The sequence below is a fragment of the Astatotilapia calliptera genome, chromosome 3 (genome assembly GCF_900246225.1).
Source record: "Astatotilapia calliptera chromosome 3, fAstCal1.2, whole genome shotgun sequence".
NCBI lineage: Eukaryota > Metazoa > Chordata > Actinopteri > Cichliformes > Cichlidae > Astatotilapia > Astatotilapia calliptera.
In genome coordinates this window covers 35919772-35943178 of record NC_039304.1, presented here as the reverse complement: position 1 = coordinate 35943178, position 23407 = coordinate 35919772, and the positions used below count along the sequence as shown (strand labels likewise).

Here is a 23407-nt window from a genome sequence, read left to right as displayed (position 1 = left end):
TCAAGTCTACTTTGTAGTTGTAATAAACAAAGTTCTTGACTACAATGTGCACTTGAGGCCATTGACTTTCATGTTCAGAAGCCAAACTTCAGAATTAAATTTAACATTTTTAAACCTGGTACAAATAAACACTTTGGTCTACAGCATCAATAATTAAAGGATATAGAGTTCTGCATGTTCTAGCCTATCCAAGAACTTTATGTTTGGCTTGAGGTGAAATTCTAATATTTTATTGGTCTCTTACATATCAATACATACATACATATCAATAATTACCAGGTGTGTGCATGTAGCCTTTTAGCTAAGCTTGCTAGTGCTAGTGGTTTAAATGCCACTCTGCCCTCTAGTGGATGAAGCTGAAAATTAAATTTCTGCAGTTAGTGGGTGGTTTGAAAGTGAGCAAATGTTTACCAAAGTTGAACTATGCAAAGAGCAATTATGCAGCGATTCCACTGGAATGAGGGAAACTATCAACAAGTTCTGGGTTTTTGGTTTGACTCATCCTTAACACAAGTACGAGATTTTATTCTTCTGCTATTTTCTATTTATTCACTAAATCTATCAAATAAGACTAACTTTGAGTGTTAAACATCACTCCACGCTTTTATACTCACACTCTGGTGTATTGGGTGATGGAGTTGGCAATGCTGTAAAAAGTCAAAACGGCGGTTACTCATGAACTGCATCAGTTGTGCAGTTGTTAGTAGTGGATGTTAATGCACTGCTCACCTTTTCTAACGGTCACAATGACACATCGAAGCTCAGAGTGGTACTTGGCTGCACTGTGAAAATAAATCAGTACAATAGAGCCATTATTAAATTGTGTTTTAAATTAAAAAAAAATATTTTCAATGTTTTAGTGTTGTAACCTGTTTAAATGATCTTTTTTAATGTTTAGAGAGTTTAACTTGTAGATATTTAGTTTGCTACAATTTGATTTATTTTGATTTTAAGTCAAACAACAAGAAAAATTAGTACCTTATGATTACCTTTTATAATTAGCATCAGTAACTTTACAAGTATAAGAAACACAAAAATATAATCCTTTGATGCAGTCACAACATCAAGTCTACAAACCATTGAACTTTAGTATCTTTGTTGGAAATGCTCTTCCGGTGAAGCAGGATTTCAGCAGATAAAATGTGTCCTCAGTACCCTTCAACCCTTAGCAGTCATGATCATGAGACACTAACAAAATAGTGTGCACCAAATAATGAATCAGCTATGAAAGGAAAGATAACGTGTATATGCCCTATTAAGGGGATATGTGTATGATGCTGTGGACTTGTTGTCCTACTGGTTTGCACAGACTGAATAATGACATTTTTAGCATTAAATGAGTTATAATTTGTCAAATTAACTGATATTCTATTTAGTACTTAAAGGTTTAAATGTGGAAACTGACTTGGCCAGTCTTAGATCTTCCTGTTCTTGTCACTAATAAAAGCTTTGTTTTGCAGCTGGACTATATATGATATCTGGACTCATTATGTTGCTCTTCTTTCTCTTCTCTTTTTCCTTAATCTTTAACTTGCTGAGGCAGCTCTTGGTAAAAAAAACAAAAAAAAAACAACAACAAAACATTGCATTTTGCAGTATTTATCTGTTTCTGCTCTACTTTCAAAACCAATCTTTTCACACCTACGCAGGTGTCTGCTGTTATGGAGTTATTCCTCAAAGGTATTTAAAAAACATATGTGTTCTGTCTTCAGTGAATTTCAGTTTCTCGCTATGTCTGCTTTGTGACTGTTTTGATGCTACAATTATAATGTCAGAGTGTGAAAAGGTTTACAGGAATGCAGTTTGGACACATATCATGAGTGAACAAAAAAGGGCAACATATTCAGCAAATTACAGTTGTTCCATTTCACTTTTTTTAATGTAAATTTCAATAGTTTTTGTATAGGATCATATTTATGAAACAGGATACTGACCCTAAAACTGCCTGGACAACAAAACAAATGGGGTGGCTTTGTTCAGCTACTGAATCAGATGGTGTCCACGTCAGTGTGAACTGTCCTGGGCCTGTTTGATTTTGAGTTACTGTGTGCGGCGCGCTGAACAGCAGCTCAGAGATCCTTTAAGAAAAAAAACAAAAACAAGAAAAAAGTTAGTTTCTCAAAAGTTCCCCATCTTCAAACAGAAAAAGGTATTTACCTGTGACATGGTTCAGTTTTGGCTTAAAAGATGTTTATTTTTATTCTTGTTTCTCTTTAATTGACTTAGCTTAACCTAGTGCTAGTACATCCTAACATCAGTATAAAACCGGTTGGGTTGCTGGCTTATCAAACCTGTCTGTAGAAGCGCAGTTAGAAGTGCTAAAGTTACACAACTCAGAAGATAAGATTCATGATCTGATTAAATGAAAAACAGGTTTGATTTGCGCATTAAAGCTACATTTTAATTTTAGAAACTGTCAGTGCTGCAGGATGTGTTAATCATTGGTAATTTAACAAATAAAGCCTTTAATTCTATATTTAGAGATCTACTTACGTGGAGTTAAGTGTCTGTGCCTTGATGCTGATAGCCAGAGTCTGATTGACGTAGGTGTAGAGCTGGGTTCTGTGGGCTGGGGTTGGAGGCAGGAACATGGGTAGAAAGAGTCCCTCTGTGCACGATGGCACTGCAGGATCCACTGAAACAACACACAAAGCAGTGATGACAATAATAAAGACTTTTTTTTAAGAACAGAAACTCTAACTGGTCCACCAGGATTGTTTTTCTCATCTACAGGTAGCCAAGCGAAAGCTTTTTCCAAGTTCATAAGCAGCCAAGTTGTAAAGTAAAGATAAGTTGTTTAAATCTTGACAAATTCTGGGTTTCTTGCAGTAAGGATAAAGTAAACGTTAGCTTCATGGTGGCCAAAATCAAAAGGCCAAAATAACAGGGCCATTAAGCAGGAGCCAGGAGAAAATATTTGTACCTCTCACGACAAACTGAACTGGCATTTTGCTGATAGCGTCGTTGGTTGTTATTATTGTTTGTGTCCCGTTGGTTTGAGTCAACGTTATGTTCTGTCTGGGAAAGTCCTCTATCATCAGCTGTACCGCATACGGACCTTCATCACTGCTGTTTGTGGGGCTGAATGACAGAGTACAAGAGGACTGCAAGAAGACAAAAATTGGGCCATGAAGACAAAATAGCACAAATATTTCCTACTTACTAAAAAGCAACATTTCACATAATTTACACTTATCTAAATGAACAAAAAGCAGGCTTTTTTTGTTTGTCTTTGCCAGATATATTGATCTGACATGATGAACAAGCATTGTTGTCTATGCCAACATGTCTCATCTTGATGCATGCTCAATCATCCAGGTAAGTAAATCTCCAAAAGTTGATTCTGTTCATCTGGACGTAGCGTTTCGTCACTCATCCAAGTGACTTCTTCAGTCTCAGCTGACTGCAGGTTTCTCCGAGCTTATAAACAGTACATTTGCATAATGACTGAAACCAGCCCAGTGAGGAACAATGGGCTGGGAGGTCAGTTCGTTAATCTGACACTGGAGCCAACATGTCTCCAGTGACAAAAAAAAATAGCTGTTACTTACTGGTGAAAGGCTGAGGACAGACGGTGGTGTGCAGGGACTACACTCTGAGAGTGATGCATCTCCATTTCTGCATTTCACTATGTCTCCATCAGGATCAAACATCAACAGGCTCAAATTTCTTGGACAGTTTGACGGAACTCTGAAAGAAAGTTAAAAAACCAAACAAACTCATTTTCCATTATTTGCATTCATTTCCATGAAATATCTGACACAATTTTTTATTCATTTTGATAGCTGCTCAGTACACCCACAGCCTGGATGCTGTTCTGGGTTTATGGTTAAAGTTTCACAACTGCAAAAATTAACTTGGACCAAAGATTAATTTTCACTTGTAGCATTCTCTATCTTTCTCCTTCTCTATGGTGAAACTTTCCATCTTAAAGCAAATTAGTCTGTGAAAAGCAATGAAAGTGCCAGACGTGACACATAAAATTGTATGAATGCATGTATCTGTGTATAAATACTAAAAAAGGAATGGAGGCACAAACAGGGCTGACCTGATAGCTGGTATGATAGTGGTCTGTGGTGATGTGTTGGCTTTGCCGATGTCAGAGCGGATCCTCAGTTCCACCAGAGCCTGAATTTTAAATGATACGATGCCATTTTTGATGCCAAAGATCCAGTCTATGCCAGAGACCCTGTGATAGAAATGAATGACTTTTCAGAGGAGGTTTTTTAACGTTCATTCCCCCTCAGACAACAAAAAACATATTTATGCATGTGTAATTATGTACAGCGTATGTGTGCACTCACGGAATTGAAAATATAGAGTTGCTGGAAAAAAGCCGAGAGATGACTCCTTCAGTTTGGCACCATTCTCCTATACTCTCCTCGTCGACCTTGTCTAAAACAAGTGTCTGACCACCGATGGAGTAGGGCAAACTATACAAGCAGGAGCTGTAGCCCAACTTGTAATAAAGGATGCCCTGCAGATTTACAGTGAAGATGTGTTTACTTAAACACCTTCAAAATTCACAAAGTAAATATACTTGTCTTTTGAGAAAGTGTACTTACAGTGGAAGATCCTGTTGAAACATTGCCACGTGGATAGTAGTTCACCACTATACTGTAAAAATTAGCCTGAACACTGCAGACCAGCAGCATCAACACCAGCGCAGAGAGCGGCATGATAAATGTGAGAACGTCTCTGCACAAAAGAAAGTCATAGTAGGCTGGGACATGTTGTAGTATGAGGAAATGTTTCATGGTTGTCTGTTTGACAGTAATTTGCAGTGAAGACAGGGCTAACCGGTTTGCCAGTAACAAAGAAATTAAATTCCTTTCCACATCGTACTGGGACTTCAAACATTATCTTTGCTCTGCATTACATTTGTCAAGTTTTTTTTAATTCTATATTTTATTTTTTTGTTAACATTTTCAGCAGTAGTTGGTGATACATGTCAGTGTGAGTTTTCTGGATGGATTAGTGCAGAGGTCGCGCTGTGTCCAAAACATCCGGGAGAGCGAACGAAAGCACACAAGGGGAGGCGAAAAGAAGGGAGACTACCCAAAACACAACACACAGACAACAAACATATTTACAAAGAAACAAGCCCTGGGTCCCAAGACTGCCCCTGGAGGAGAGAGAGAGAGAGAAAGAGAGGGAGAAAGAGCAAAAACAACAAAAACACATGTTGCCCAATACGGGATCAGCTGGTGAGACCATGACAATATCTTCATTTCAGCTAATCCTTGATCCCGCTTCTCCATTAAGAAAAAATTACAAGCACCCGTCAAATATCCCTTAAATGTGGCGCCTGGATGTGTTCCACTTTCTACAATAGCCCCCCTGTGAAGGTGCAATAAACAGGAGGCCCACTTGTGATAACATTCTACATGCATACAACTGGTGACAACATGATTCTACTATTGCTATAGTGAAATTGTTAAAATATGTGATCAATATATGGAATAAAGAAATCTGCCGTTACATCAGCCTGTGGCTTTTCGTCAGACTCTGTGAACGAGACACTCTCATGACACATCGAGTGACACGCAGCGTCTGTATAAAGAAAGCCAATTCAGACTGTATTTCCTCAGGAGGCCGAGGTCTTTCAACATCTGCTGGACGCTCCTGAGGATGTTTTATCTGTTTATCTGGGGGCTGGCGCCTATCCTAGCTACCATAGGGTGAGAGTCTGTCGCAGAGCTAACACAGAGAGACAGGTAACCATTTGCAACCATTTGCAATGATGTGATATTTTGGCATTTTGGTGTGAGCACCCCTTGAATTCAAGCAGTCTCACACTCAAATCTGTACTGAATATCCCAATACTATGGACTCAGTGTTTGCTATATGCTACTTCTTTTCATCACAAGTGATGTAGTAACTGGTGGTGTAGTTGATAAAGACTTGTAGGAATAGTAATTGGTGGCAGTTTGTTGTAGTACTAGTAGATTCAAAGGTTAGAATCATAATGCACCTTGACACGACTGCAATACAAATGAAACTAGACTGAATTTACGAAAATACGTATATTCACTAACCTAATGCAGGTGGGACACAATGAGGATTGGCTCTAATCACCACCTCCAATGCTCACATTGATGCAAAATATGTTAAAATAAATTAATATGGTAGCTACACTATTGACATTAAAACAAATGTTATTTATATAGTCTGTAGGATAAGCTTTCATTTTTAGACAATGTAAATGTCCAACAGCTCTTTGGAAATGCTTGATCATACCTCTACTGTGTCATGAACTGGCTGTGCGCAGCAGGCAGGATAGGACCCAAAAGCAGACTCACAGGCAGGGCTGACTCTCAAAAACACAACTTAATTACAGGCGTACAGGTTATACAAAATGAAACAAAACTAGAATTGCAAAACCTAAATATACAGCGAAACACACGAAGAAATACACATCCATGAATGAGGGAGAATGCGACACTGGACTGAGTGAAACAGAGACGAGAGAGACATGATAGGCGGGGGAACATGTAATGACACACATTATTTAGATACACTCAACAAAAATATAAACGCAACACCTTTGTTACTGCTCCCATTCCCCATGGGATGGACGTAGCGACCTAAAATTCATTCCAGATACACAATATAACCATCCCTCCCAAACAGTGGTCACAAATCAGTCCAAATGTGTGGTAGTGGGCACATCTGCTATATTGAGATAATCCATCCCACCTCACAGGTTTGCCACATCAGGATGCTGATCTGACATCATGAGTAGTGCACAGGTGTACCTCAGACTGCCCACAACAAAAGGCCACCCTGGAATGTGCAGTTTTGTCTCACAGCAAAATGCCACAGATGCCACAAGCAATGAGGGAGCGTGCAATTGGCATGCTGACAGCAGGAATGTCAACCAGATCTGTCGCCCGTGCATTGAATGTTCATTTCTCAACCATAAGCCGTCTCCACAGGCGTTTCAGAGAATATGGCAGCACATCCAACCGGCCTCACAACCGCAGACCTCGTGTAACCACACCAGCCCAGGACCTCCACATCCAGCAGGTTCACCTCCAAGATCGTCTGAGACCAGCCACCCAGACAGCTGCTGGAACAATTGGTTTGCACAACCAAACAATTTCTGCACAAACTGTCAGAAACCGTCTCAGGGACGCTCAACTGCATGCCCGTCGTCCTCATCGGGGTCTTGACCTGACTCCAGCTCGTCACCGTAACAGACTTGTGTGGGCAAATGCTCACATTCGATGGCGTCTGGCACGTTGGAGAGGTGTGCGCTTCACGGATGAATCATGGTTCACATTGTTCAGGGCAGATGGCAGCTGAGAATGTCCCAGTTCTTGCATGGCCAGCATACTCACCGGACATGTCACCCATTGAGCATGTTCGGGATGTGCTTGACCGGCGTATACGACAGCGTGTACCAGTTCCCACGAATATCCAACAACCTCGCACAGCCATTGAAGTGGAGTGGACCAACATTCCACAGGCCACAATTGACAATCTGATAGACTCCATGCGACGATGTGTTGCACTGCATGAGGCAAATGGTGGTCACACCAGATACTGACCAGTTCTGGGTCCCCAGACCCCCAATAGCGCAAAAAACTGCACATTCCAGGGTGGCCTTTTGTTGTGGGCAGTCTGAGGTACACCTGTGCACTACTCATGATGTCAGATCAGCATCCTGATGTGGCACACCTGTGAGGTGGGATGGATTATCTCAATATAGCAGATGTGCCCACTACCACACATTTGAACTGATTTGTGACCACTGTTTGGGAGGGATGGTTATATTGTGTATCTGGAATGAATTTTAGGTCTCTACATCCATCCCATGGGGAATGGGAGCAGTAACAAAGGTGTTGCGTTTATATTTTTGTTGAGTATAGATAGATAGATAGATAGATAGATAGATAGATAGATAGATAGATAGATAGATAGATAGATAGATAGATAGATAGATAGATAGATAGATAGATAGATAGATAGATAGAAATTAACAGGAAATTTATTTTGAGTGTGTTCATAGTTTTATTTTTGAGATACAGCATTTTTATATACTGCAGGAAAAACGAAAAACAATCCTATGATGCAAATCTGCAAAGAAAACAGCATGTGCATCAAAATAAACTATTTCCAGCAGTGCAATTCGACTTCTAAGCATCCCAGAAACTATTCAGAAAAGCATAAAGTCAAACATGACTTATAAAAACACCAGTATAGGCTTTTAAGGCCTAAAAGTAAAAAGAACTACATTTTCCGCAAAAATGACGTCACTCCCGGTTTCGGGCAGGAAATGGCGGACATGCGATTGTTTGCGCTCAAGTCTGTTTAAATGGCTGTATCCCAATTCAGGGTCTGCAGCCTTAAAGGTCGCATTTTAAGGCCGATTACGTCACCGTGACGCAACGAAGGCTGTCCCAATTCGAAGGCTGCTCGAAATGCGGCCCTCAAATGCGTCCTTCATTTCCCTGAATTTTAAGGACGTGGCTCTGTATACTTCGTGGCCCAACATATCCCAGAATGCATAGCGCCACGGTGGGTGTGGATAATTTTGCCGGAATAAAACGGCGGATGGGGGGCGCCTGAAGAGTAAACTTTAAGTAAGTACTGAATATTATGTCACTTATTTATGTGCAAATGTTTAATAACGAAGAACATTAGAACATTACTGTTGGCCACATGTCGGCAAAGTTATGTGACATTAGTGACGTTTGCACTAACTTGGTTTTAAAGCCTTTACTTTAAAATATACGCCGTTCAATAGCTGACCTTAATTAGAGAATGATCAAAGCTCATGTAGAAACAAACAAATGAACAAAAGATTTTCTCCTTCATTTCTGTCAAACAAAGCTGTATGAAACGTTTCCAGCTGTTAGTATCATGGTTGCTAGGCAACCTGGGCAGCGCGACGGAGGCTAGACCGTCCCATTACACAAGCCTCGCACTTCTGGCCTTAGCGGTCTTTAAGTATGCGGCCCTTGAGGATTGTTGAGGCTGCGTACTTTAAGGCTGCAGACCCTGAATTGGGATACAGCCACTGTGAGAAGTGTTATGAACAGCTGATCGGATCGGCAAAGCGTGTTTCTGGAATATTATGTTATTGTTCCTGCAAGCGCTTTTTATGCAGCTTTTGCAAAGCTATATGTGGAAGGAAACTGTGACTTAGTACAAGCTGATGGCATAAGATGTAAGTACAACTCCTCTGGTTTCATATGCAAAAAAAATTATTGTGCTAGCTTACGCGGTTCCGGTTCTACAAGGATTTAAAAATAGTTACGCAAAACGGAGCGTGCCCGCTCTGACCGGCTTTAAAGGGTTAACCAGAAGTGGTCCTGCTGAACATATTGAACCTTTAGTGGTTTTAATATATTTTTCATTTTACTTCTGTGGATTTTATAAATTTGCTGATCTGCTTGACAGTGTTTTAGAATAGAGTGCTATTGGCTGCGGGGAGGGAGTGTTCGCCCAGGGCACCAAACAGGCTAGGACCGCCACTGGTTCAGGGCAACGATTATCTTGATGCTCTTAATTCTTCTGTTGAGTTTTAATTTTTCATGGTAATTCAGTAAAGTGTTTATTCACTGTTTTATCATCTTGTTCATGTTGTTATTGAAAACATTACCTTCATGTAAGGCTAGGTACTTGTTCCGTTAGCGGTATGAGTGGTTTACTTATTGTTTATTTATAAGGAACCCCATTAGCTTCCACAACAGTAGTTGCTAGTCTTCCTGGGGCCCAAACCATCAAATACAATCTACTAAAATATTACACAATAAAGTGGATGCAAAATGTCTGGATAATTTGGCTCTTGCACTAAGTACTTGGACCCCTGGATTTTCCCCTCACTGTATATATTCTGCACTGGTGTTGTAAATAAACTGCTTTTGGAAACGTCAACTATCGACCGTGACACCAACCAAGTTCCCATCATCTAGATGTTTATACCAGTTATCTGTCATAGCAATGAGTGCTGAGCTGGTGGAGAGACGCGGTTTGTAAGCATGTTGAAACTGAGTAGATGATTTTCTGTTAAGTAATGTTGAATTTGCTCATAAACAATCCTCTCCATAACTTTACTTAGAACAGGGAGTAGACTAACAGGTCTGCTATCAACACCATTAAAAATGTCATTCCTGTTTTAAGGAAAAGGAATTATTTTCTATTCTTTCCACTGCAATGAAAATCAAATCAAATCACTTTTATTGTCACATCACATGTGCAGGTACATTGGTACAGCACATGTGAGTGAAATTCTTGTGTTCGAGCTTCACAAGCAACAGAGTTGTGCAAAATACAATAACGTAAACAAGCAAAATACAAGAATGGCTACATCTGAAACTAATAAATATATGTACAATATATAATAGTATATGCATTTCTGGATGTGTATACTAAATATTTTTCTATGTGTGTGTGTGTGTGTGTGTGTGTACACATATTTTACAAATTAAATAGTAAACAATAAAATAAAATATATAAAAATATACAGAGTTGAGACATGTGCAAAACAGTGGCATTACTGTACAGTATGGAGTGCATAATGTTGAAGTTCCAGTAGTGAAGCTCAGGTGTCTATGACGTGTTCAGTAGATGTTCATGTTGTGCCAGTAGAGGGCGCTGCAATTGCACCAATCTGTGGTTTGCTGCTCATGAGTCGTATGATCATGTCTTGGGGCAGTCCGTTGGATATCAGCACATTTTTGATCTACAGAGAGGGAAAAATGAAGACAGATATTCTCACTGATTTTTATTATACATGTGAGGGTTCTTTAGAAAGAAGCAGCAAAGGTTTTAAGAAACTGTGCTCGCATAAACAGTTTTTATGATGAAGGGTGTGCCTGTGTGGTTTTGCATGTCTATCATGTGTGAACAGTTTAAGATATGACCCCATACAGTCATTTCTCCCAGTGGGGTACTGTAGACCAGGGGCGTCAAATTCACTTTACATCACATTCACTTTCATCTAATGCGGGCCGGATCAGTGAAAATGTCGTGTTTACACTGTGTTTCTTATTTTCTTCATGGTTATTTCACTGAGTTTCATATTCTTTCAGTTTACACAGTGTTCACAGTCTTCGTTGTTTTCTTAGTTTCGTGTTATGCTACTGCTTACAGCCAAATAAAGGCTCGCCTTTTGTTAACTCCCACAAACTCCTCTCTGCGTCTGCTTCTGAGTCTTAAAAACAAACAGACCGGCGTACCCCCGCTGTGACAGCAACTCTGGTTTCTGTCAGTCTAAAAAGAAGTTAATTATTTTATTGGTTTTTTTGGATGATAAAAAAAACAATGCAGTGATGACAAATAAAAAAATTGTTAGCATTTCTGGACTTAAATTGGAAGAAATAACAACTCAGTCATAGAGTGGCAGACCATGTAAATGTACAGAGCAGGGTTATCAGATCAAATCAAATCAAATCAAATCACTTTTATTGTCACATCACATGTGCAGGTACATTGGTACAGCACATGTGAGTGAAATTCTTGTGTGCGAGCTTCACAAGCAACAGAGTTGTGCAAAATACAATAATGTAAACAAGCAAAATACAAGAATGGCTACATCTGAAACTAATAAATATATGTACAATATATAATAGTGTATGCATTTCTGGATGTGTATACTAAATATTTTTCTATGTGTGTGTGTGTGTGTGTGTGTGTGTGTGTGTGTGTGTGTACACATATTTTACAAATTACATAGAATAAACAATAAATAAAATATATAAAAATATACAGAGTGAGACATGTGCAAAACAGTGGCATTACTGTACAGTATGGAGTGCATAATGTTAAAGTTCCAGTAGTGAAGGTGAGGTGTCTATGAAGTGTTCAGCAGTCTGATGGCCTGATGGAAGAAGCTGTCTCTCAGTCTGCTGGTTCAGGACCGGATGCTGCAGAACCTCCTTCCTGATGGAAGCAGTCTGAACAGTTTATGGCTGGGGTGACTGGAGTCCTTGATGATCCTCCCCGCTTTCCTCAGGCACCGCTTCCTGTAGATGTCTTGGAGGGAGGGAAGCTCACCTCCAATTATCCGTTCAGAGCACCGCACTACTCGCTGGAGAGCTTTGCAGTTGTAGGCGGTGCTGTTGCCATACCAGGTGGTGATGCATCCAGTGAGGATGCTCTCAATGGCACAGTGATAGAAGGTCCTGAGGATGCAGGGGCTCATGCCGAATCTTTTCAGTCTCCTGAGAAAGAAGAGGCGCTGCTGCGCCTTCTTCACTGTTTTGTTTGTGTGTACTAACCACGTAAGATCCTCAGCCAGATGTACACCAAGGAACCGGAAGCTGCTCACTCTCCACAGCAGCGCCGTTGATGGTGATGGGGGTGTGTACTTCTCTGCACCTCCGGAAGTCCGCTATCAACTCCTTTGTCTTTGCGACTTTGAGGGTGAGATGGTTGTCTTGACACCAGTGGGTCAGGGCGCTGACCTCCTCCCTGTAAGCCGTCTCATCACCGTTGGTGATAAGACCCACCACTGTAGTGTCGTCCGCAAACTTCACAATGATGTTGGAGTTGTTAGTGGCTGTGCAGTCGTAGGTGTAGAGTGAGTACAGGAGAGGGCTCAGTACACACCCCTGTGGAGCACCAGTGTTCAGTGTGATGGGGGATGAGGTGATGCTGCCCAGTCTGACCACTTGGCGTCTGTCAGACAGGAAGTTAAGGATCCAGCTGCAGAGGGAGCTGCTCAGTCCTAGATCCTGCAGTTTCCTGTCCAGCTTCGAGGGAACGATGGTATTGAATGCTGAGCTGTAATCTACAAACAGCATTCTCACATACGTGTCTCTCTTCTCCAGGTGTGACAGGGCAGTAGTGTCAGGGCTATGGCATCATCAGTGGACCTGTTGTGGCGGTATGCGAACTGTAGAGGGTCCAGTGAGTCGGGTAGTGCAGAGCAGATGAAGTCCCTGACCAGCTTCTCGAAGCATTTGCTTACGATGGGGGTCAGGGCTACAGGTCGCCAGTCGTTCAATGAGGAGATGGTGGAGGATTTGGGTACAGGGACGATGGTGGCCATTTTGAAGCAGGCTGGGACTACAGACTACAGATGCTGAAGCGCATAGTGTTAAAGGGACTGCATTAACATCTGCACAAAAACTGTGTACCTGGAGCTTCATGTCATGGGTTTTCTTGGCAGATCAGCATTTCTAATGCGTTAGTGACCCAGTGTTTTTGCCCATGTAGTGTAATAAGGAGCCTGCCCTCATTCCCTTTATCATTATGTGTCAGTGGTCATAATAGGTGTGTTTTAACTCAGACCACCATCTTTTCTCTTTTTGATAGATAAACGAAAAACAGAAAGTAAAGCAAAGCTCAAAACACAGAGTTCCCAAACTGGATATATATACCTTACATGGCCAACACTATTTTAATCTTTAAAGCAGGATCTTTTGTTCTCTATATGCAGTATTATAGCAACCTGTGTGCTGAGTCAGCAGCTTTGTCAAAATGTCAGAATTTGGCACCCTGGGAATGAGAATGAGTTGGACAGTACAAGGATTTTAGAAATTAGAAGGACTGAATGGGCTCTGAAACAGATCCAAAGACTCGTTTACAATTCAGCCAGTAGCGTTTTTAGTGGGAAAAACGTTTCATCCAAGTAACTTTATCGGTCACTTGGATGAGTGAACAGGACAGGGAAGAACGCTGGTTTGAGTGGGGAGTCAAGGAGGTCTTTTATATGAAAAGGGAAATCTCTGAAACAAGGAGATCTTACATCATCATGCAATCACAGCATCTTACAATACTGTGATTACAGCCATTCCCCAACTCTCTGCGAATGGTACTCGTATCCATTGATCAATGAGCATTAATCAGTGGTTGTTGATCAATGGTAACAACAATTTGCATATTAATGATCAAGGAACTGACTAGAGGTGGCATGATACCACTTTTTAATGTCCGATACCGATTCCGATATCATAAATTTGGATATCTGCTGATACCAATATGAATCCGATATTTTGTAATCAATAAAACTTTTTTTTATAAATATCTTGCTGCATTTTGTAAAAGTTCATAATCAAGTTTTAAAAAACAAGAGACTGAAGCTATCCTGTCATACCTGTATGCAAAAAATACACTGCACCCAAAACATTTTATAGTTCAGCAATACTGATCAATCTAATAAATTTAAACCTACACCATCCCCCCTATTGTGGTATTTTAAAGAGTACTTAGTGGAAATATTAAGCAACCTAACTAATAGGGTTGCCAACTCCCAGCAAAAATATTAGGGAACCACCCCCCGCCCTCCACCTCATGATGCTTAATTGACTTTAACTTTAATTTAATGCAAGTGTAAGACAAATGCACAGAAATCAATTATTTTTCTACAATAATTAAATAGATTCAACATCTTTCTTCAACAGAATTGCAGACTTCACAGATGGTACCTTCCCAAAGGAAAAAGTACTATAGCTTACTAAGGTGTATATATGACTTATTACTTACCATATACAATAATGGATTTCTATACATTTAATGAGATGACCACTTTTGTTGTAAGATTCAGATAATTATTTATTCAAAGTTTTTAAATGACATAACAAAGAAGAGTATTTCTTTGTGCCCCCCTCTCCCTGTTAGGACCCGCCCCTGCACAGTTACCAGCTGTCAGCTACGTAAAAAGGGAGCCCGGTGTTATTTGTCTCTCGGAAACAGTTCATAACTTCCCTTCAACACACCTGTTCAGCTCTGATGATTTAGTAAGGACATCTCCTGGTTTTATCTTTAGGTTTCACTCTCACTACATATCCAAACGGACATCATGACCAGCAGCTTTTACAGCTGTGGCTCCAGCAAACCTCAGCTGATTCTAGAAAGTAATATTAAATACATTCTAACAACAGCTTATCACACTTAAACGTGCTGCTGTTGTTTATCCGCTGGTCTTCTCTTTCTAGCGCAAAGTGGGCGATAAACAAACAAGAAAGACGGACTTGCGGCAGAAAAGCCGATCAGCTGATCATTGATCAGTTTCATGTTTGAAGTAACAGGAGAGGGAGGGGGAGAGAATGAGAGAAGTAGATGCAACTGCGCAGCAAAGACAGAATAACTCCAGCTTTGTGTCCTATTTTTTTTTTTTTATTCTAACTGAATTACGGGAAAAATCGCTTCCCTTTCACCTCAGTATGGAACTCCAATGGCCAGTCCAGCTGAGGCTCAATATCATTTGTTAAGCTTAACGTGGAAATACTGTGCAAACATTCAGGGAACTTACACACTTGCTTTACTTCTCTGGGATAGTTTTCGCCGAGATGAAATGCCGCAGTTAGGAAGCATGTAGCGAGGCTCCAAGTGCTCCAACAGACCGACAGGTCTCGCAGACAACAGCCGCTCTATCACGTGACACATACTGCGCCGATGCGCCGAGCTGGGTTACACCAAGTAGCGCGTTTTGTGAGGCGATTTTGTGATACTTTGGATCGGATTACATTTTTTATGTATCTCCGATATCCGATCCAGTAATTTAGGTCAGTATCGGACCGATAGGTAATATCGGATCGGTCTATCTCTAGAACTGACCTCATATCCCGTTGTTATCCAGTTGTGCTAATCATGCAAATATTTTGTTTATAAGGTTGGGGAAACCTGCAGTCAGCTGAGCCTGAAGAAGTCACTTTGACGAGTAATGAAACATTTGTTCCACTGAAAACGTTCCGGATAAACAGAATCAACTTTGAGATTTCCTTACCTGAGTGATTGAGCATGTTTCAAGACATATTAGCCCTTTAAAATTTGAGCCATGAAATAACTGCAAGACATCTTAATTTTTTTGATAATGGAGTGTTTGCTGAATCTTTAGACAAAATATATAAAAATCTATCAATTTTTAATCTGCATATATACGAGTTTTAATTTGTATCATGTTTGCTACATATGCCATATTTTTGCAATTTAGTCACTAAAAATGTGTCACGCAATTTATATAATTTTTTGAGGATAAAAAAAGTCAAGCTGATGATCTAGAAGTCTCAAAACACATGTATCAAAGACAATACCCTGGGCGTTAAAGGGTTAAAGGGTAAATTTGAACAAACACGTTTATAGTCGAAAGGGTTAACGGTTTTGATGCTTCCTTAATTTGTTGTCGATCAGCTGTTTCCATACAGTCCATATGGTGCAGCTGTTTGACTCTCTGATGGGATTTCTGAATAAATACAAATATACTTACCTGTGTAAGTAAGTAATTTCTATCAACTTTTGACAAGTCCACCAAAGAGGTAATCTTCAATTTGAGAACATCTAGAAACACAAAGACATTGTCATGTATGGCTGTGTATGCTGGGGAAAAAAATCCACAAAATAAACTTACGAATAACAAACCAAAACTTGAACATGGAAACTAAGAAGTAAACATTGGAAACTAGAAACAGAAGCACTAGGAAACGAGGAGCATGAAACTAGCAACGATGGAAACAGAAACACAGAAACTTAGAGACATGGGACGACGCGATTGACTGGAGATGCACAAACAGAGGTCAAAGAGAAGAGACAGGAACTGTGTAACACAGGTGAGGCAACAAAACAATACCAAAGAACTAGAAATCACCAAAAACTAACTAAAAGAAAGAACATCAATAATAAAAACATAAACACTGGGTCGCCAGACTCAGGACCATGACAGACATGTTAGAATCCAATAGAAATCACTGTACTCTATTCAGTTCTCAAAGTTTTCAAGCAACGTCAAGTCTGTTGATGATTTTTTAATTCAGACCAAATACATTTTTTCTTTTTTGTGTTAGCAAAAAGAAATATGCACTGTGAATTTTAAGATGGTGGTGTAAAACTCATGTCAACCATGTTGTCCTACATGAAACATTAAGGTCCTGTGTTTGTCCACCAAGGCTTAGTTAGCTTTACTTAATCATCTATTTACTTCCTGCTGGCATTTTCGATCATCATTCTATATTTCTTGCTTTGCTGAGTTTGTTCACTAGTTCACACTGTTGATTGCAAAGGCAACCATTGGGTTTTGTGGCCTGGTGAAAATCACATCTTATCACCTGATGACTTTATTTTGGACTTTGGATTTTGTATGCAGTTAGTCAATACTGCAAAATTCACTCAATATACCTCAAAAGTATTTTGCTGGTTTTACAAATTAAGAATTGAGAGTATTGTGTAGTGATATAAAATTGGCATAATAATATGAAGTGAGAGTAATATATCTTGTACTGAGACAGTGTAAACATCATGTCATTTCATTCATACTCACAAGATGGTTCACTGGGTGTAGTCGTTTCGGGTGTTGTGGTTATTACTGGTCCTGTAAACAGTCAGAATTAGACCTTATAACTCTGTTACACTGATCCAGTAAATTAGATTTAAAATGTGGCTGAAATGATGACGGACTCTACTCACCTTTTACAACGGTCACAGTGACACATCGAAGCTCTGAGTGATACTTGGTCCCACTGCAGAAATAAGTCAGTGCAATAGATCTGTTATTAAGAGTACAAAATGATTCTTTCTGTAGTTTCACATCATCTTTCCTTTTCAAGTATACCAGTATACCTCTCCAACACTCCTTAATGATCATGCTTACACCACCCAAAAACAAGTATAAGCAGAAAAGTTGACACAGACACACTTAACAGTAAAGAGAAATCTGAGAATAAAGAGAAATCTGATGATTTGATGTTTTAAATGTGATCAAAATACAATAAATATGACAAAAATCCGACTTGTAGTCTGTTTAGGAAATACCTTGACTGAAAGATGTCAAAGCAAATAATAATAAAGTCTAATGTTTCATTATACAGGCGTCTGATTCCATGATAATTTGAAGTACCTTAACCACTGATACTTTGTATCTTAATTGAGCATGCTTTCATAACATTTTTTTCTTAACAATCCAGCAACTTTCTCCTTGTTATTCCTAGAGGTACTAGTTTAGGACAACCCCGTAAGTTGGCTCAGGTGGTACAGCAGGTCATCTACCAATTAGCAGGTTGGTGGTGGATCAATCCCCAGCTCTTTCTGTCCATATGCCACAGTATCATGATACTGACTCAGCACTAGGGCTGCCACGATTAGTTGACTAGTCATGATTACGTCGACTATCAAAATTGTCGATGACTAATTTAATAGTCGACGCGTCATTTGAAATTTTTTAAGCTCCCAAAAGACGCAGGAATAAGTGGTAGGATTTAAGAGTAATAACGGACTGAAACAGAAGATGGCAGCACTACATGTACAAGGATGCCAGCTGCCGTTAAACCCCGAAGAAGAAGCTGTGTCCCAGAATTCATAGCGCAGCCCAGCTCAGTTTCCAACAATGGCGGCAGCTAGTTAGTTTTAATATTACTCTTATTATTCTTTCTGGGTCACAGAATACACGTTTAACATATTTTCAGGCGAGAATGTAGCTGTGTAAACCTCAAATATCTGCTCAGTTTATCAAGACACCACATATGTCTGTGAAGGTTCTCAGTCATCCAGGTCATCGTAGTCAAAGGAGCTTGCAAAGAAAAGCGTCTGAACTTCTTTAAGTTACTTGAAGATGTTTCACCTCTCATCCGAGAATGATAAGGTTTTCGCATGATAAGGTGGGGCCAGGTTTCACAATGAACTCACCCGAAACTCTGGCTGATTGGGACCCACATCCAGTTTCACACCTTGGCTCAGGCGATTAGAGGATCATCAGGGGGTCCTTTTGTCCCTCTGTGGGGGGATACTCTCACTAGGTTTATATCTGGGACTCTCCATTTGACCTTAGAACTGAAGAAGCTTCTCGGATGAGAGGTGAAACGTCTTCAAGTAACTTAAAGAAGTCCAGACGCTTTTCTTTGCAAGCTCCTTTGAAGACACTACATATTTTCAAAAGCGCTCAGACATTTTCGGAGATGTCTGTTACCCACCACCTCGATAGCTAGCCGGGGTTCAAGGCTCACTAGAGCCGTGAGAACACCGGACTCCCGGCAAATCGTTTTCAAACCCACCGCCGTCTTTCGCTACTCATGTTAAACATGATATATAAGTAGGGTTGCCAGCCGTCCCTTAAAAAACAGAATCGTCCCGTATTTAGAACCACTGTACTTTTGTTTCTAAATACGGGATGATTCTGTTTTTCAAGGGACGGTAGGCAACCCTACATATAAGTCACTTAGATAGCTTAAAAATGTTATTGTTTGGCTTTTTTCAGTATTCTATTTGTTCCTGGCTAAATCGGTTTGGCTGAGATTAAAGTTATCATTTTTACGCAGCTGAATAAACATCAAGCAGACAACTGATTATCAGAAGTGTGAGATGCTCGAGAATATACTCCAGTGTCCTGTTATATTTTAGATAGCCAGGAGCAGACGACTGAGTTTATTAAACTCCAACGAAACAATCTGCAAATTTCATCTTGTCTTTATTTTTAGTTAGCACATACCTTAAACACTTAAAGCTGTAAGCTAATGATAGTTATATAAGAGCAGGTGCATGCTGGTGCAATAAGCTGTACGTTTTACATCCAATGGATGCATGATCTGATTAGTCGACTAATCGCAAAAATAATCGGTGACTAGTCGACTATCAAAATAATCATTTGTAGCAGCCCTACTCAGCACATCCATGTAAATGTTAGATAGAAAGTAATTTAGGTACAATATGTTTGTATAACACATGTCTGTCTGTATGTGTGATAGGGTGAATGAGACTTGTACTAGAAAGTGCTTTGAGTGCTCAAAATTGAGTAGAAAGATGTTATATTCTTCTTGTTTTAGCTGCACCTTTTACTACAGCAGAAGATTTACATTCATCTCACTCTGTTTCTAACATCCTCATCTGTCACACCAACCCTTTGGATGTCCTCCTTCACTACATCAGTGAATCTTCTTAAGTCTTTTCTCTCTTCTTCTCTTTTGATTTAAAGTCCCCAATGAGCATCATGATCCTCTACCCAGGTTCTTAGTGTCTTTTCCATTTTTTCTCTCTCTTGTTATCAGCTTTTTGGTTTTCATTTTGCCTTCTGCAATTGTAATCTCAAAAGACAAAAAAATATTTGTTGACTCAAAGGAGAGCTAACTACCTTTTAATGATGGAACAATCCTTAAAACAGGAAACTTGTAAGGCAACAAGTTAAAATTTTACTTTGAAACTTTTTCATTTCAGGAATTTCGAGCCCGTTCTTACTCCCGAGGCGTAACATGCGGATGTTTTGTCACGTCCCGCGGCGTTCCTGAGGAACGCGAAAGGGTTATGGCTGAAATCCAATGCAATGACGCTCCTGCGGTAACAGACGTTCCAACCTTGTATTCCAGCCCTAAACCTAACCTTATCCCTAGCCCTAACCATAACCTTTTTCCTGACATTAACCAGGACTTTAATGATGTTAAATAGTGTGTTTCTAAGCGATTTGAAGAAAAAGAGCGAACATGTGTAGATTGAGTCCATACGGTTCTGATATTTCCTCATTTTTCCGAGGTCATCATTTAGGAACGTGGTGGGTAGCCGAAAACGTAATATGTTGACGATTTGTCACCTAGCATAAAATGTTACGCTTTGGGAGTGAGAACGTGTTGGAATTTCAACTGCTGCAACTTTCTACAGAGTCATTTACATGAAACATGAGACTGACCGAGAAACTGCCTGGACAGCAAAACAGATGGGGAGGCTTTGTCCTTCTTCGCTTTCAGATGGTGTCCATCTCAGGGTGAACTGTCCTGGTCCTGATGGACTGCTGATTAAATTGTACGGCCCGCTGTAGAGCAGCTCAGAGACCCTTCAACAAACAGAATCAAAAATTCATCAACTTGTGTGTGGGGTTTTTTTTTTGTTTTTGTTTTTGTTTTTTTCCAAAATCTCCACATCTGCAAAAAGAGCATATTTCTTTTGTTTCCCAACTAAAGCACAGATTTTATCCGGCCATGTTTTATTTCTCAAACCAACCAACCTTGGAAGCAGGGGCGCTTTTAGCCCATTTTTAGGGGTACTGAAGCACATCAAACATCAATCAATCAAGACTAATGTTGGATCAGTGTTTCAATATTTATATCTTTTATTAGATGTTCATGTGGTTTACTTTTGTATTACCTAATCTTTTTGCATTCATGTCCTTACATCTGTGTGGCATTGGCTGTTTTATTTACTGTGTCGTCTAACTTGACTTCTGACTGTAATCTTGTACATCAGCACTGGAGATTTGTAATAATAAAGATCATCTCACATATGTAACCTGATAACCTGAAACATATGTCAAATTTGCATGTCACTCATTTCTCTTAGATTCATGACTTTGAGGCCTATATTTCATATCTACCCATAGGCTGCTCTGAATATAATATTTAAACTTTTATATATTCAGACAAAGTCTTTAACTGTGTTTTACTTACGTGGAGTTAAGTGCCTCTGCAGTGATGTGAATTTCCAGAGTCTGACTGACATTGTTGTAGAGCTGAGCTCCGTTGGCTGGTGTTGGAGGAAGAAACTTGGGCAGAAAGAGTCCTTCTGTGCAGGATGGCACTGCAGGATCAACTGGAAGAATACAGAGAAATTAAGGTGATTCTCACAGGATGCAAAGATGATCCACAGTAAAATATCTGCTGGACAGATTAATATTTGTTGGTCCAGAGAATCAGTCCTGATGACACTGGTGGTCAAACATCTCTGTACATCAGGCCGAGCACTAAGTTCATTGTCAGCAGCTCTTTAGTGCTTTCATTGTAAGATAATGAAACGTATATTGGTACCTTTCAAAGCAAACTGAATCGGTATTTTGCTGATGGCATCGTTGGTAGTTATTGTTGTTTGTGTCCCGTTGGTTTGAGTCAGAGTGATGGTCTGTCTGGGGAAGTCCTCCATCACCAGCTGTACTACATACGAACCTTCATTACTGCTGCTGGTGGGGCTGAATGACAGAGTACAAGACGACTGCAAGAGGACGAAAATGGGCTTGAAGTCAAAATAACCAAAATGTTTTCTGTTGCAGAAAAAACAACTTTTTTGGACAAACTTTCACTTTTGCAAAATAAATTGATCTGAACTGTAACTCAGTTAAAACCATTTAATCACTTTCTGTGCAAAATGTTTGCTTGTCTCATCTGACATGAGAGTAACAGTCATTGCTCACCGATGAGAGGCTGAGGACAGACGGTGGAGTGCAGGGGTTACACTCTGAGAGTGCAGAGTTTCCATATCTGCATTTAACTTCGTCTCCATCAGGGTCAAACATCAACAGGCTGAAATCTCTCTGACAGTTTGAAGGAACTCTGAGAGAGAAACAAAGATTGTAGCTCTATTTGCTGTATTCATTTTAATGTAACGAACGGGTGATAAATACTTTGTTAAATACATTTTAATATGAAAGGGATGAATGTAAAATATGAAATATATAAGAATACAAACATAGACGCACATTAAGTGGGCTTACCCCACAGCTGGTAGGATGGTGGTCTGAGGTGATGTGTTGGCTTTGCCGGTGTCGGACCGGTTCCTCAGTTCCACCCGAGTCACAGCTCTCCATGATGAAATGTCATTTTTGACGTTGGATATCCATTCACTACCCTCCAACCTTGATAGAAAATTCAGTTTTCAAAGTCTGAACATAACATGTTTTAGTCAATTATTAGTTTACCACGAGTGACCCATTTTTGTCGCCCTTCAGTGACAATTAAAAATTGTTTTTACAAATGACTTTTTCCTGTTGTACACTCACCGAAGTTCAAACAGAGCGTTGCTGGGAACCTGTCGAGTCATGATTCCCTCTCTCTGACACCAGTCTCCACTGCTCTCCTGTTTTACCACATGTAGAGTGTAGGTTCCAGTCCCACAATCACCACTGAGGCAATTCCATGTTTCATCATTTATGCAGGCAGCTGTGTGGAAGTTCAGTTTATACCGAACGGTCACCTGTAGAGTTACAGCCACAAAGTGTTTACCTAACATTTTCAAGTTTTCAAGTCTGGAAAATTATTTTAGATAGAAAATGTACGTACTGTGACAGATCCATTTTCAAAAGTGTCCTTTGGGTAGTAGGTCATAACTGTGCCTAAAAAATGTGAAGCCTGAGTGCCGCAAACCATCAGCAGGACCAACGATGTCTCAGAGAGCAACATGATGAAAGTGTGTGTCTCTGCACAAAGGTAGAAATCACTGAGAACACGAATACATGTACTTCCAAAGACAGCCTCACTTTCACTCTCTGTCCTTTTGTCTGATGTTTTTTGATTAGTTTATTTAGTTTGTAAACATGAAAATTACCTGGAATGAGCAAACACCTATTAGAAGATTACAATCAGATGGTGGTGGGTACTGAATGCACTTGTCTTATCCAACTTTAAGAAACACAAACATCAGACTATTTAAAAAATCGTATTTTCAATGAAGTTGTTTTGAATAAATCAAAACTTTCTTAAACTATTTTTTCATATTTGTTTTTATCTTTTAGTTGCAATAGTTCATCAGTTTATGAAACAGAAATCACTTTTGC

General features: G+C 39.8%; 2 protein-coding genes across 2 annotated transcripts; both read right to left on the bottom strand.

Moving 5' to 3' along the window:
- Nucleotides 1-1729: 1729 nt before the first annotated feature.
- LOC113014404 (uncharacterized) lies at nt 1730-4679 on the bottom strand. The gene is made up of 8 exons (XM_026155913.1): nt 4566-4679; nt 4305-4477; nt 4049-4189; nt 3552-3690; nt 2924-3104; nt 2494-2635; nt 1935-2078; nt 1730-1757 (listed from the first exon to the last, which is right to left on the bottom strand). The coding sequence occupies exons 1-8, from the start codon at nt 4677-4679 to the stop codon at nt 1730-1732; spliced, it is 1062 nt and encodes a 353-aa protein (XP_026011698.1).
- Nucleotides 4680-10567: 5888 nt separating this feature from the next.
- LOC113019412 (uncharacterized) lies at nt 10568-23038 on the bottom strand. Its single transcript, XM_026163131.1, has 11 exons — nt 22914-23038; nt 22634-22827; nt 22349-22489; nt 22049-22187; nt 21669-21849; nt 21312-21453; nt 20558-20701; nt 17356-17408; nt 17210-17260; nt 16163-16233; nt 10568-10693 (listed from the first exon to the last, which is right to left on the bottom strand). Exons 1-11 carry the CDS (start codon nt 23031-23033, stop codon nt 10583-10585), a joined length of 1347 nt encoding a protein of 448 aa, XP_026018916.1. The 5' UTR covers nt 23034-23038; the 3' UTR covers nt 10568-10582.
- Nucleotides 23039-23407: the final 369 nt, after the last annotated feature.

What these genes read in the sequence shown, in the direction of transcription:
- LOC113014404 (XM_026155913.1), bottom strand. Translation starts at nt 4,679, where the DNA reads ATGCCGCTCTCTGCGCTGGTGTTGATGCTGCTGGTCTGCAGTGTTCAG. An exon ending in AGTTCAGTTTGTCGTGAGAG is followed by an intron (nt 2,636 to 2,923) that starts GTACAAATATTT and finishes GTGTTGTTTCAG; the next exon opens with TGGATCCTGCAGTGCCATCG. An exon ending in GCACAGACACTTAACTCCAC is followed by an intron (nt 2,079 to 2,493) that starts GTAAGTAGATCT and finishes TTTTTCTTAAAG; the next exon opens with GATCTCTGAGCTGCTGTTCA.
- LOC113019412 (XM_026163131.1), bottom strand. Translation starts at nt 23,033, where the DNA reads ATGTTGCTCTCTGAGACATCGTTGGTCCTGCTGATGGTTTGCGGCACT. An exon ending in GCAGAGGCACTTAACTCCAC is followed by an intron (nt 20,702 to 21,311) that starts GTAAGTAAAACA and finishes TGTTTGTTGAAG; the next exon opens with GGTCTCTGAGCTGCTCTACA. An exon ending in CACTGTGACCGTTGTAAAAG is followed by an intron (nt 17,261 to 17,355) that starts GTGAGTAGAGTC and finishes GACTGTTTACAG; the next exon opens with GACCAGTAATAACCACAACA.